A 15,508-nucleotide genomic window follows, 5' to 3' on the forward strand; every position below is an offset into this window, starting at 1 on the left:
GTTTCCTCCTGCACTGTCCTGCCTCTCTGTATTGTCCATTTTCACCCCTCTATTGTGTCATTTTTTCCCTTTCTTTTTTGTTTTTTAAGATTTTATTTATTTATTTTTAGAGGAGGGAGAAAGAGAGGGAGAGAAACATCAATGTATGGTTGCCTCTCACGTGCTCTCCACTGGGGGCCTGGCCCGTAACCCAGGCATGTGCCCTGATTGGGTACATTATTGACTGAACCTTCGGCCCTTTGGTTTACAGGCCAGCACTCAATCCACTGAGCTACACCAGCCAGGGCTGCTGTGTCATTTTTATTAGGGTAGAAACATACTGCAATTTCTTAATTCCATCTTTAAAAACATTGCAGACCCATAATCCACATAAAGACAGCTTTATTTTCCTGCTCATCTTAAAAAAGCAAAACTTAAAAGTACTGTCTATATTTGCTTTCTCCACTTCCTCTCCTCCCATCCTTTCATCCCACTTTTTTCAAACTTCTGCCACTACACCAAAATGCCATTGCTAATTCAACTTCCACATTGCTAATGCAGTGATCAACTCTTAGTTTTCACCCTAGTTGATACATCAGCAACATAACTCAGTAGATCATGCCCTTCTTAAAACATTTTCTTCCCTTGATTTTGAAAATCCAAACTCACCTACTTTTCCATCTACCTTACCATTATTTCCTCTGAGTCTGCTCTGTTGGGTCCTCTTCATCTCCCTCATTTAAGCTACAGCATTGCTAGAAGAAACCAAACTGAGTCAGGGTAAGTTACTCTCTTACATACTGTTGATTTAGATTTTCCAGTGATGCAGACTCCAGCCTGCAGGATCTGTGTGTTGTGGCCGTGATGAACAAATTCATACAGACTACAGAAATCCTGTGGAGAAAAAGGGAGTGCATGGCTGCTCTCTAAGTGAGAGAGAGGGCCCTGACCCCTGCCTGGACAGGCTTTTATTGCTTTTCTGGATACATTACATTGAGGATGGTCCTTACTTACTATGCACAGGTTTGCTGCAGGCGATTACCTTTTACAGATAACAAAAAGAAGAATGTTGCTAATCACTTCAAAAAGAAGGATGTTGCAGATCAAGGGGGAAAATGGTTGAACTGGTTACACTCCATACTTGGGAGGTTTAGCTCAGATTTTAGGAAGTTACTTTAAAGATATGCAATAAACATTTGCTGCCTCAATTCAGGGTGAGGGAGTTTTAGCAAAAGCAAGCCTCAAAGCAGCCTAGGTACAACGCGGGCCTGATTCCCCATGGGAGAACCTATCTGTGGGCATGGCTCCTATGTGCTGACTCACTCCCTGTCGGTTTTCCGAATCAGGGGCTGGGCTACATTTGCTATACCACGTGGAATGATTCCTTATATTCCAGTATTTAAAAATTCTGATGTCTATCTTTTTAAGTAAAAATGGTATGTACACTGTTGGGTAGGATAGATAGTAAACAAAGACAGGGAGGGGTGGGAGACACATCTCACCCATTTACTCAGCAGTCCTGAGCCTGGTCAGATAAGATTGCCCAGTGGTCTGAAAATTACAAGCAAAACTATAATAGCACAGGAAGAGGGGAGCTCTTGAAATTCTGTTTCCACTAGCTGGGAAAGAAAGTCTTTGAAACTATGTATTAATCCCAAGGTCTGGAGAGGGGAGGATGGGGGAGTATCTAGAGGCTGGCTACAGACATAAAACTCCCGGAAGTCCTAATAGTTGGGGCACTCAGATTAGCTGGGTGCCTCTTGCAGACTCAGGCTCAAGGGTATAAAAAACTTCAACCTTACCTCTAGTATACATGGGGCACTCAGACTAGCTGAGGGCCTGCCTGCTGCTTCGTGCTCAAGTGCATTTCATAAATAAACTTGCTATCTCACTCCCATCATAGGTGTTGTCTCTCACTTGATTTCCTCTCTTGCAAGGAAGGCAAGAACTGAGGATAGGAGCCCCCGACTCAGGTGTCCCCGGTAGCATACACCTGCCTTTTTGTGGAGATCGGATCTGATGCCATGTGGAGAGCACACACAGTCTGCCCTAAGTGACCAAAACACGTTTAGCAGAATTGAGTGATCAAAAGAGCATGTGTTCCCTGACCAGTGTGGCTCAGTTGGTTGGGTGAAATCCAGCAAAGAGAAAGGTTGCCGGTTTGATTCCTGGTCAGGGTACATGCCTGGCTGGGGTGCGAGTTTGGTTCCAGGCCGAGGCACATATGAGAGGCAACTCCCCCTTTCTTTCTCCCTCCCTTCCCCTTTCTCTAAAAATAAGTAATTTTTTTAAAGAAAACAAACAAAAAAACATGTGTTTATCAGAGCTGTCCTATAAACATGTGCTTATCAGACTAAGCGAAACATGTTTACTACGAACTGACCAACATGACATGTGTTTATTGAAACCGAGCACAACACAGGTCAAAACAATATGACGCTGTGGCTTTGAGGAGCATGAAAGCAGGAGACTCCAAGAGCAGCCTGAGACAGCCGATCCCCTGAAGCCAATAGATACCCACAGGCTGCCCCTCTCTGCGTTCTGAGGGATACTGCTGAGATGCTGCTCCTGACTCTGCCTTGCAAGACATTGACTGCCCAGCTGTCTTCAGTATCTCATCTCTGATCTGGATTCTTGGAACTCAGGTTTGTTTTCCCCCAATTCTGCTGCATGATACTGTTACTGATTGTTTCTGAGTGTTATCTCCATTGACTGATTGCTATTCATTGAGACTGAACCTGTATCAATAAAAGTTGAGTAAATAGTACAAGAGGGGACCCCCCCAAATCCCTGAATTTATTTATAAGAATTGTGTATTTACTCTGACATGTTTAAACTTCAGTCACCTTCAAAGTACTCTTCCCCATTTGATACAGTACAACTATTGAGATTCTTTTCTCCACTGCTCAAAACAGTTTTTGAATTCGGTAATTTTGATGCCTTTTAGTTCTTCTGTTGGTTTTTGTTTCACCTCATCCCCAATGGCAAAAGGTTTCCATTTGAGGACTTTTTTCATCCAGGGAAACAACAACAACAAAATGTCACTAAGGGTGAGATCGGGTGAACGGGGGGGGGGGGGGGGGGGGGGAGGGTGTCCTGCTGCTTTAGGTCAAAAACTTCTGAACACTCAGCATGGTGTGGGCAGGTGTGTGCGTCAATCACCCACTGTGAAATGGGCAAATGTGTTAAAAGAGTCTTCAAAGAAATTCACTGATGTGGAACACAGCCTCTCACAATAGCACCAGCTAGTACATTGATACAGATGGGTTCTTAGAACACTCACCTGGTGTGGGGGAAGCCTGTATCTGTCATGAATGTATGTTTGTGGTATAATCTTTCCTGTAAGTCAGCTGGGTAACTGCTCAGCTCTCTGCCTTCTGAGCAGCCCAGCACCATGGAACAGACGAGAGTCAAAACACAGTAACTGTGCTTATTCACTCAGCTTTTATTGAGTGCAGGTTCACTCTAAGTAGAACATCAACATACATTAATATCCTGCTCACACTCTAACAATCTAAGAGAAATATAACATACACATACAGCAGTCAATGGGGGAAAGCGAACCTGAGTCCCAGAGTCTCAGTCTGCAGGTCTGGGAGACGGCTGGTGGGCAAGGGAGTTGCCAGCACCTGGCAAGGAAGGGTCCCAGCAGTCAGGTGGGCAGCAGGGCAGATGAAGTCTTCAGTCCAGCAGGGCAGAGACTCTGGCGGCCAATGCCAAGGGAGATCACCCTGGCATGGGGCAGGCAGTGGTCTGCAACTTGCCTCAGTTACACCTGGAAAGTGTTGTATGCCACCCTTTTGGGTCTTTTTAATAAATGTCTTGGCACCCCTGATGCCAAGAGGGAAATTTATCCAGGAGCCTATGGGTGGTACATTGCTTGAGACCCCTGATGGCAAGTGTGGAATTTCCCCAGGAGCCTATTTAGGGGTGGTCCCACTCTGCAGACATGGCTATTCTGATCACGTGTGCAGATATCTTAGGTGTGTCTCCTTGCCAGATGTCTGCTCTGACTTAGGTAGTTTCCCTCATGAACCAAAGTGTCATGGCTGACTGATGGCCATTTTGGTTGACCTGAGTGACTCCACTTTGCTTTATAAACTTTATGCTATCTTTATGGGGCCAGTGCCATTTTATTGGTCCTGCTCTGCACAGTACTACAAGGGGCCTGGCCTCCAAAAGATAATTCCGGTTTTGCGGGGGTCCTCCCTCATATAGTCATCTTTGTTGGACCATTGTTATTCCTCAGTCCCAGTGTTGTCTGTAGGGCTGGTGGCTGTATAAGCAGCCTCGCACCTCCCGCTTGTGACTAAGGTTGTAGGCCGCCTTATGGGAAAGACTACAGTGTGGCTACTTGTATGGCCACAGTATCGCTAGCAACACTTTAAAAAATGAGCATGGTTCTGAGGCAGTCCCACAGATACCAACCCAGGAATCTCCCAGAAAAAGAGTTGGAAGAATCTGAGGTTTTCCGGAAACGAGTTCCAAGGGTCTTATGGGAAATGTAGTCTTGGATGGATATAGCCTGTACCCTGGGGGAGCCTGGGAACTCTAGTTGGGCAGTTACTTCCGCACACGCGCAATGGGGCGGTAGTCAGTAGTCTGTATGTAATTATTCAACCTGTGTCCTCTGTGGGCGTTGCTCCCGAGTCTCTGGGCGATAGATTTCTGTACACCGAGCTGACTTTGAGTCAGAGCTGGGAGCTTGGCGGTGAAAGGCTGACAGGTATGACTGCGGGGCCAAGGGAAGGACGGAGAGAAAGACGGAGTCTGGTTTATTGGCTTAAACAACCGAAGATTAAATTTAACAAACTGCACCTGCGGTGACTTTGTTTTGGGTTGTGGGTCCTTTCCAATTCCGCAGCAGTTCAGAGAGAGCAGGCGCAGGGCTCCGACTGCCATTCAGTGGGTTCCTAGATCCCTGCTGGGTCTGGGGCAGGCTCAGTGTGCATTCCTACCTTCGTTGTCAAAGGTCACTGTGTAGGAGTTTGTGCACCAAACCATACCTTTCTGGTTCCAAGAGCACCGTTGGCCTTACCAGAGCCTGCAACAGGAAATGTTAAACCATTTCAAGGGATCTGGGAAGAAAGTATTTCTGAAACTGCCATGCTGTTTTTTTAAAGGTATTCTCACAACCATCACCTGAAGTCACTGTTAAGATCTTCATTTTATATATGAAATAACTGAAGCTGAGAGAGATAAAGTTACTTGGCCTAACTCCCATAGCTTAGTAGGTACACGAGCTGAGATTCAAATCCAGATGAGTTTTCTCCAAATTTCATTCTTTTTTGGAAGATAGCACCCTGCAAAAAACAAATAGTTTGATTTATTTTTCTTTTGAAATATTTGAGCAGTGAACTCTGAGTAAATTTGAATTTGTCGGAATTTTTTTTAAGGGTCACTAGGTGAATCTGCAGGTCTTCCAGTGAAGATTGTGTAAATAAAGCTGTGAGTCCCTCTTGAACATTTTAGCCTCTCTAGGGCCCCAGCAGTGCTGGGTGGAATTTGAAAAGGATTGCAGCCATAGGGAGGCTACACCCATAGGAGATGATGAATTTACGGGGGCAGCGCAGATTTGGAGTCTAAACTGAGGGCTCCAGCTTAAAAAAAATAGTTCCTGGTTCTCTGGGTCTAGCATTCGCAATAAAGGTAACCTAATTTGAGGTATCTTACTCCAGTTTCAGAGCAGAGACCAGAGGATCAGAGGAAGGAATGATTTCCAGAGATACCGGGCTTCAGAGACCAGGCTTTTAGTGAGTCTTTTAACTCATTCATTATTGTTTTTTTAGGATAAATTTCTGGGAAAAAAACCTGTCGCTTGGTTCCAAGGCTAACAACTTTCTGTAAGATCAGTAGGACAGAAATGTACAACATCCATATATTTGCAACAAGCACAAGTAGAGACCCATGCTTTTAAAATAGGGGCTTTTCTGACTTGCTAGAAATATTCTCCCACTAGGTGGGATTCTCTGAGGCTGTAGTGTGGGTGCTTCTGTTGTGACAGAGCAGGGTCCTACATCGCAGTCCTGGTTTTTGATGTCTCTGTCTTCTTTTCCCATTTTTATTGTCAGAGATATCCGCGCAAGAGTTGCAGAAAATGATCAACTTCCAGGTAAGGCATTTATTTACTCAGTCATTTAAATCTCCCAAAAATCCACATAAAAAGGAAATGTATAGTCAGGGAAAATGTAGACTGAATGGATTAAGTCTAAAAGGAAATTTAGAATATGGTTCAGCTGATACTCAGGTCATAGGGTCTGCACATAGTTAGAATAAATTTGAGCTGCATTTGTGTACCCAATATTTCTGGTGGTCACAGAAAATGGATAACCAACCAGTTAAAATATTGGCATTGTCTGTGAGGATAAAGCAAAATAGTTCCCTGGGTTTATCTGTGGTCAGTACAACATCAGATTTCCTATGCCTTTCTTAGAGTGTTCCCTGCAGTAAACAGAGAACACGGTGCCGAGCAGCACTGCATACACCCTCTTAATGTTCATCTGGAGAAAGAAGGAAGAGGTACCTTGTATGTTTTCAGGGTCTGCAGCTATTCTGGAGCATTTTCTCTTCCATGTGCACTTTAAAATCAGGTTGTCAAGGTCATTAAAGGAGTATGTGACTGCATTACACTTTTAGGTTACTTTGGAGAGAATTAGTGACTTTTCAATAATGAGCCTTTCACTTATTTAATTTTTCTGATAGGTCCTTCATTATAGTTTTATAGTTTTATTATTGTAATTCTTGAACAATTTTTGTAATGTTTATTCTTACATGTGGTTAAAGTTGCTATTGAGAATGAAATAGATATTTTCATTATATTTTCTTACTGGTTACTCTTTTATACAGGGAAGTATGGATTAATGTCTTTGACTTTAGAGTCACATTCTGCTTTACGACCGAGAACTGTGTCGGTAGGCAATTTTATCATTGTGCGAACATCATATAGTGTGTACTTACACAAACCTGGATGGTATAGCCTAGTACACATGTAGGTAGGTGATATAGCTTATTGCTGCTATGCTACAAGTCTGTACAGCATATTACTGAGTAAAACAACACGAGATTAAAGTAAGCACAAGAGAAAAGGATTCAACCAAGAAACACTGTAAATATGAAATGTGTTGGGCTGCTGCTGGCATCACATAGCAACAGCTTTACAGAAAACATTTTTTTAATAAGTACAAAGAGTACACTCCAAAATAACAATAAAAAGTATAGTAAATACATAAACCAGTAACATAGTAGTTTATTATCATTATCACGTGTTATGTAGTATACATAATTATATGTGCTATATTTTTATAAGACTAGTAGCACAATTGGTTTGTTTATACCAGCATCATCTCAAACGTGTGAGTAATGTGTTGCACTATGGGGTTATGACAGCTACAACATCACTAGGTGATAGGAATTTTTTAGCTTTTTTATAATCTTATGGGATCACTGTTGTCTATGTGGTCAGTCACTGATGGAAACATCATTATGCAGCACATGACTGTATGTCAGTTTATGGAACTCTTACTAGGAGGTTTTTAATTGATTCCTAGATTTTACAGTTAGACAGTCATATACTCTTCAAATGGAGTTTGTCTCTGACCTCTCTGTCTCTCTGTCTCTCTGTCTCTCTCTCTCTCTATATATATATATCTCCATTTTTTTGTCTTATTGCAAGGGACAGGACATCTAGTAATTATAATTTTGTATGCAATTGCTAGCCAAAATCTTTTTGTTCCATTTTTAATGGAGATGCTTGCAGTGTTTCATTGTTTCGTCTTGCATTCTGATAGATAGTTGTTTTTTGTTTTTGTTTTTAATCAAGTTAAGGATTTTTAGCTTGTGAAAATTATTTTCATAAATTGGGAACTTTTTTATCATATCCTTTTTAAATACCTGTCAGTAAAATTACATATTTCATCTTATCTAGTATAGCAGTTTAGAGAATTTCTGTTACATTTCCCAACACTGAACTATGTATGTATTCCTGGGATAAACTATACTAAGTCTCTTAACTTTTTAAAAGACCAGGTAGTAAATATTTTAGGCTTGAAGGCCATATAACCTGTGGAAACTGCACACCTCTGCCCTTGTAGCTGAGGTAAATAAATATAACTATACTCCAGTAACATTTTATTTACAAAAATAGGAGGCCTGCCCATGTGCTGTGGTCTGCTGACTCCTGCTCTCCCCTGCTCTTTATGGTCTTAGCCGTCTCTTTGTGATAGACATGTAGCTACATGCCTTTTTAGTTTCAGTTTAAGTTCATTAAACATGACTTTGGCTTTATGGTTGAAAGGATATATTATATCATGTTAACAAAAATCCACATCTTCCTATTTTATTATGCTTACGTGAGTCTGGTATGTTAATCTTACAGCTCCTGTAACATCTTATTGCACTTACATGTGTGCTTTGTATTGTCTAATAGATTGTGAGATCTCCGAGGGCAGTAATAATTTTATTCTTTTTTGCAATACTAGTGCAGTATCTGGCCCTCATTGCAAATTTTATGAGTGAAGAATATATAAGCAATATTTTAAAATAATGTTATTGAGATATAATTTGCATATTACAAATTGACCTGTTTTAAAGTATATACAATTCACTGGTTTTTGTTTACCCATGGAATTGTGAAACTATCACCACTACCTAATTTAAGAGCATTTTGTTACTGTCAAAAGAAACCTCATACCTATTCCTTCCTTCCCCCAGCCCTAATTTACTTACTGTTTCTATGGATTTGCCTATTCTGAACATTTTATACAAATGGAATCATGCAATATATGATCATTTGTAATCGACTTCTTTCACCCAGTACAATATTTACATCTATGTTGTAGATACCTTTTTATTGCTGAGCAATATTGTATCATGTGCAATATTGTTTATCCATCCAGTAGTTGATGGATACTCATATTGGTTTCACTTTTTGGCTATTTGATAATTCTTCTGTGAACAGCATGCACAGGTTTTTGTGTGGGCATATATTTTCAATTCTCTTGGGTGTATACCTGTGAGGAGTTCATTGTTGGATCATGTCGTAACTCTATGTTTAACATTTTGTGGAACTGACAAACTATTTTCCTTAGTTGCTGCACAGTTGTACAACCCCACCAGCTATGTATGACAGTTCCAGTTTTTCCACATCCTTGCTAACATTTGTCATTGTCTGTCTTCAATTTTGGCCATCCTAGTTTGAAGTGATACCTCATTGTAGCTTTGATTTGCATTTTACTAATGACTAATGATGTTGAGCATCTTTTCGTGTGCTTACGGACTACATATGTCTTTGGAGAAGTGTCTGTTCAGATCCTTTGGCTGTTTTTCAGTTTGGTTGTCTATTATGTTATAAGCAGGTTGTCTATTATGTTATAAGCATTCTTTTTATATTCTAGATACAAATCTCTTATCAGGTATATGATTTGCAAGTACTTCCTCCCATTCCATGTTGTCTTTTCAGCTTCTGGATGGTGTCCTTTGGAACACAAAATTTTTAAATTTTGATGAATTTCAATTTACCTATTTTTTATTTTGTCACTTATACTTCTGTCATATTTAAGAAACCACAGCTAATCCCAGGTCACAAAGACGTACTCCTAAGTTTTCTTCTGAGAATTTTTAGTCTTAGCTCTTTCACTTAGGTCTCTCACCCATTTTTTGTTTATTTTTGTGTATGATGTGAGGTGTGTGGGGGAGGGGAGTCCAGCTTCATTCTTTTGCATGTGGATATCTGGTTGTCCCAACACCATTTGTTAAAAAGAATATACTTCCCCCCATTGAATTGTCCTGGCAGTAGTGGAATATTTAAATATGATTTTTGTTTCTATCATAGAGCCTATTTCTCAATCAAACGTGCAGTAGTCTATCATACATAACTTTTTGAAAACAGTGAACATGATATGACCATAAGAGGCTGACATGATTCTCTTGCAAGTCTCCAAGTGACTCACACTTTAGTTTGAAGATCAATGTGCTGTTACAGGGATCATTGACATTCCAGGATGTGGCTGTGGACTTCACCTCAGAGGAGTGGCAGCTGCTTGACTGTGATCAGAGAACCTTGTATTGGGATGTGATGTTGGAGAACTTTAGAAACCTCGTCTCGTTGGGTAAGGACAGTGGGTGGAGACTTTTCATTGTAACTCAGTGTGTTAATAGTGCGCTTCCTTGAAGACTTGTGAAAGCTGTGAACGTTGAAGCTTTAGTAAGTTGGGCCCTGAATCTTAGTTGTCAAAGATTCATCTTCCGTGAGGGTCAGAGAGTCTGTTTATGCTTCTACTTCCCACATGGAGGAGAAAAGTCTTTCTGTTCTAAACACAGTCGTCCTTTCAGGCCCCGAGACTCAAGGAGGCAGACCTGAGTCGTTTGTCCCTAGCACCTCGTTCCCAGTTCTGTGCTGTTTCCCTTGAACAGGGGCTCCAGTTACCAAACCAAAAGCGGTCTTCAAGGTGGAGCAAGGACCAGAGCTGCAGGTGGTGGAGGGAGAGAGCCCACACTGGAGCCACCTGGGTGAGTGAGAGAAAACCAGGTGGATGAGAGCTTTTGGCATTGGTCAGTGAGGGACAGGCATCTTTGAAATACTTTTCAGGAAGCATCTCTTGAAAGCCACACACCTTTGGAAGTGACTGGTGCACTTGACATACTGTCATCAGATCCCCCGATGACACCTTCACTTTCACTCCCCACAGAGCTGCTCTTTCCCTTTGCTCACCTCTGTGTGAAGGAGAGTCCCTCTCCTCTGTACCTGCCTTCTCGCACTGCCTGCTTCATCTGGGTCCTTGCTTTGTTCTCTTAATTCCTGAAATCCTCCTCCTCCTTCCCTCCCCAATGTGATCACAGAGCTTTTCCATACGTCTAAATCTCAGAGTCGTCAGATTGTGTGGATTTGAAGTCTTAGTCCACCAATCACTGTCTAGCCTAATTACTTTGTAGCACAATTTTACTTATAAAATAGGGACAATATTCATCTTTATCTCAGGTTTCCTTGTAAAGGTTATATGAGTTAATTCATGCGAAGCCCATCAAATAGTTGGCAGATAGTCAGTGTTCAGCATATAGTTGTTTTTTATTTTAGAACTTTTAGTTACATCATGCTCTTTCTAATTATTTTCCTTAAAAAAAATCACTTCTTGTCTTGCATCAAACATCCCACCTGTGTACCCCTCCTTGCCCATCTTTAGTCTCACTGATGACCTGAGGTATCTGTCTGCCTTAGAGTTCATTTTTCTGCTTCATTGGTAATTTGATTGTCGTTGGAAATTCTCCTCCGACTCCTTTGAATTGGTTCCTTGCTAATACGCCCTCGCCCGTACTGCTTATTTATCTTTTGCTTCTTGGCTTCCCTTTTGCCTTTGGAACTTTTCTCCACAGTAAGTCCCTCAAAAGCTTCGTCACTAAAGACTAAAGTTATTTGTTTTATGCCCTCTTTTGCCTCACCAACTTTCTATTCCCCCTACTTTTACCCCACCTGGCCTTATAGTCTCAGTTTTTTCATAGTCACCGATATCCTTCAAGTTCACCATTGTCTTTATATTACAGTGAAGAATAATGAGTGGCCTGCTGCTTTGCCACCTCGAAATCACCCTGGTAGGCAGTTTGGTTTTTTCTTCTTAAGAATTTCTTCTTCAGTACTGTTGTGACTTAATTGCCTGTGATTTCAGCTATTAGTTTATCCAAGACTGATTCAACATAAACATTTCCCTTTCCACAGAGTCTGTAAAAGAAGTATGTTTCAAATGATTAAGACACCATTAAATATATTTTAGATTACCTGGGACCTCAACTTCTGACATAAAACACATGAATCCTAACTCCTGAAATGGTGCCTAGGCTGTTTATATTCCTATATTGTGAATTCTTTTATATTTTCTGGTTTATCTTAGATATTCCTGCAAGGTTTATTCAAATTAATTTTTCTTGTCACTTTCCTGACAAACATAACTTACTCCTTTATACCCTGCATTGTGATATTTAAATGACTTTTAAAGCCCTCTATAATGTGATCCCATTTTATTTATCCAGAATTGTTCTTCTTTTTCACTATTCCATAGCGATTGGGTTCTTTCACATACTGTACATAATTTTAGTGAACAGTTATTTCATTAATTCACTATCATAAAGTCAGGCAGTATGGGGATTTTCTTATTCTTTCTTTCAACAAAGCCTTTTGTTGTTTCCCGAGAAGCATTCAAAGAAAGTAAGAAAAAGGAAAGAAAAAGAAAAACCATTATAGTTGAAAATGCAAAACATAGCCATATACAATATAAGTTGATGAGTGCGGAACATTTGCTCAGTGCATGCTAACACTGCAGTTTTCTTGTTAGTTGTCAAAATGTATGATTTAGGAAGTAACAGTGACATGCAGACAAAGTGGAGGTTAAACTTTAAAGTGTGTAAGGATTGGAGGAGTCTCTTTTTGAGGCCGTGGAACAAGGGGGCCTCCCTAAAGATATCTAAGTACTAGATAGGATGAGAGGGGCGAGGGAGGACAAGTTGTAGTAGGGAAGGATTATGAGCAAAAGATTGTGGTTATTTAGAGTCTAGACTCTTTGGGACAGATGGTATTTGTTCAGGACTAAAGGAATGCATGCTTAGATACCACGAATGAATTCATTATATTGCATAGTTTGTTCACCAGGCTAATTACCCTGGATTTTTCAGTTTGTTATTATTGGTTGATGTAACACAGGATGCTATTTCCCCTTGACTGAAGTGAGAGAAGATAGAACATAGTCTCCATACTTAGAACCACTCCGTAAAGACATGTGTATTAATGTCTATAGCCCACTACACAGCTCCATAAAGAAAGCTCCGTAAAGAAAGCTAAGGCATAGAGCCAGAGGCTAAGGGTTTTGTGCTGAAACTCCACATGGAAGAAATCTCAGAAACAGGGAATTATAATCCCCTCTTCCTTTTTTTTTCTTTCTCTATTTTTAATGGAGCAATGAATTTGAGATTTACAGGGTTTTGAGGATGGATATGAAAAAGTGTGACTTTACGACCAAAGCAGCTTTCTGAGGATTAGTTTGTTAGGCAGTTTGAAAGAGAATTTAAAAACAGTTCTTGTCAAATACAAATATGACAGATTTCATATATAGAAACCCAGCCAGGATAAAAATGACAGCAAGCAGACAGAATCTATACTGGGGCTAAGGGTGACTTTGCTCTTGAGTGACCTGTTTGGACATCTGTGTTCCTGGCTTCACAGGTAAGTGCATGGGAGAATGAATCCCAGCTGCAGTAAAGTCTGCAGATATGTCTTGGCTGTGGTTTGGATGGGGTTAGAGGACTGGAGGTATAAGGATGTTCCTGAAGGGAACTGATACTGTGTCAGGTGATTAAGAGGAAAAAGAGATGCGGATGGGGAAAATAGGGAGTTATCCTAAAAAGGTAATCTAGAAATTAGGTAGTGAGGACTCTGGTTCTGATCTCCCTCCTGCAAGTCTAATTTTTCCTCTGATAATTTCTCTTAACCCCCTGGGTCTTTTGTTCCCCTCTTTGCCCTATCCACTGATCAGATCTCTACAGTGAGCTCTCTTCATTGTCTGAGCTGACTGAGCACGCTTGTTGAGCAACCTTTGACTTCGTACCCTACTCACTGTACCTTGTGCCTATTTTTCAGTCTTTGCATAAATCACACATTAAGCCACCTGTTCTCATTATTGTCATTCATCTGCTCCCATTTCTTCTTTAGAGTTTTATTATTAAAGCTTAGGAGCAAGGCAAATATAGGACTTGTTTCAAAATGAGAGACTAGATTTGAAGTCATATATGTTTCTTCCTGTAACTGTTGATGGAAAAAAATTAACTAGGAATGTCTTATACTTTTTTTTAGAAGCTGACTGCCCATTTGTTGATGAGTCAGAGAAGCACCAAGAAAACAAAGACAATTTTTTGAATTCAGTTTTGTTTATGTTCAATAAAATTCTGACTATGGAGAGACTCCTTGGTTATAATATGAACACATGTCATATTGGAAAAAATCATATAAATGCAGGAAAAATATTATGTAAATGCAAATCATATGGGAAGAGTTTGCAACCTACTTTAGGCTTACTTAGTTATAACAGATATTATAATGGAGAAAACTCTTATCAATGCAAGGACTGTGGGAAAGTCTTCAAAAACAATTTTCATTTAATTAGACATGAAAAAAATCATACAAGAAGAAAACCCTTTGAATGCAACGACTGTGGGAAAGCCTATAGCAGGAAGGCACACCTTGCAACTCATCAGAAAGTTCATAATGGAGAGAGACCCTTTGTGTGCAGTGACTGTGGGAAAGCCTTTGTGCATAAAGCACAGCTCATGGTGCACCAGAGACTTCACACTGGAGAGAAACCTTATGAATGCAGTCAGTGTGGGAAATCATTCACGTGGAACTCCTCCTTCACTCAACATGTGAAATCTCATACACTGGAGAACTCATTTGAATGTAAGGAATGTGGGAAAACCTTCAGGTATAGTTCATCCCTTTATAAACATTCTCGGTTTCATACTGGAGAGAAACCATACCAATGTATTGTATGTGGCAAAGCCTTTGGCAACACATCTGTGCTTGTTACACATCAAAGAATTCACACGGGAGAAAAGCCTTATGGATGTATTGAATGTGGCAAAGCCTTCATCAAGAAGTCTCATCTCCTTAGACATCAGATAACTCATACAGGAGAAAAGCCCTATGAATGTAACAAATGTGGGAAAGCGTTTTCCCAGAAGTCAAATCTTATTGTACATCAAAGAATTCATACGTAGTATTCACTTTATGAATATGAGAAAGCCTTAGATATTAAATAAATCTTACTAAATAACAGAGATGTCATGGTGAGGAGAAATGAAAGAACTAGAATGAATCTGGAAGAAGTAGGTTTCCATAAAGAGATAATCAATTCCTATCACGTTCTGGAAGTGATGATAAAGCTTTTACAAGAAAAGATCACAGAAAACATTGAATTATAAATAATAGAACTTGGAAAGTAAGCATCAGTTAAATAATTGAGGAATCAGTGAAGACTTCATTTACCATCCCTGAGTTTTTTTATTTTTATAAGAAATTCTACAATTATGTAAGTGTGGGAATAAACTATATTTATTCACGATATTAAATGATACCTATTGAATTTCTGCAGTAAATATCACCATTTTTCCCCAATCTTAACAATAACATGCAAAGGGGGAAAATGGTTTAATATGCAGTATGAAGTTCAGTAATATTTTTATTCATTTGCTGGCACTTTTTAAAAAATAATGTTTTTAAAGATTTTATTTTATTTTTTAGAGAGGGGAGGGAGACAGAAAGAGAGGGAGAGAAACATCAATGTGTGGTTGCCTTTCATGCATCCTCTACTGGGGACCTGGCCCACAACCCAGGCATGTGCCCTGACTGGGAATAGAACCTTCAATCCTTTTGTTTCACAGTCCAGTGCCCAACCACTGAGCCACACCATCCAGGGCCATTTGCTAGCACTTTTAATGGGCATAGTAGTGTGATTGAATCCCAGAGTCTCCTCTTTAATTACAAAACTTGTTACAA

At 40.2% G+C, this 15,508-nt stretch overlaps 1 protein-coding gene across 3 annotated transcripts; it reads left to right on the forward strand.

Annotated features, from left to right (window-relative positions):
- Positions 1–4,359: 4,359 nt before the first annotated feature.
- Positions 4,360–15,261, forward strand: LOC114496771 (zinc finger protein 684-like). Of its 3 annotated transcripts, XM_036025841.1 has the most exons (8): positions 4,360–4,705; positions 5,452–5,529; positions 5,658–5,732; positions 6,047–6,091; positions 9,959–10,085; positions 10,390–10,485; positions 11,515–11,562; positions 13,811–15,261. In XM_036025841.1, exons 2-8 carry the CDS (start codon positions 5,527–5,529, stop codon positions 14,728–14,730), a joined length of 1,314 nt encoding a protein of 437 aa, XP_035881734.1. In that variant the 5' UTR covers positions 4,360–4,705; positions 5,452–5,526; the 3' UTR covers positions 14,731–15,261. The 3 variants fall into 3 exon arrangements, with proteins under 3 accessions (XP_035881734.1, XP_028368301.2, XP_035881735.1); XM_028512500.2 differs by lacking the exon at positions 11,515–11,562 and having other exon boundaries at positions 4,377–4,705; positions 13,811–15,259; XM_036025842.1 differs by lacking the exon at positions 11,515–11,562 and having other exon boundaries at positions 4,416–4,705; positions 6,053–6,091; positions 13,811–15,258.
- The last annotated feature ends 247 nt before the right edge of the window (positions 15,262–15,508 follow it).

Source organism: Phyllostomus discolor, chromosome 5, assembly GCF_004126475.2.
Source record: "Phyllostomus discolor isolate MPI-MPIP mPhyDis1 chromosome 5, mPhyDis1.pri.v3, whole genome shotgun sequence".
Classification (NCBI taxonomy): Eukaryota; Metazoa; Chordata; class Mammalia; order Chiroptera; family Phyllostomidae; genus Phyllostomus; species Phyllostomus discolor.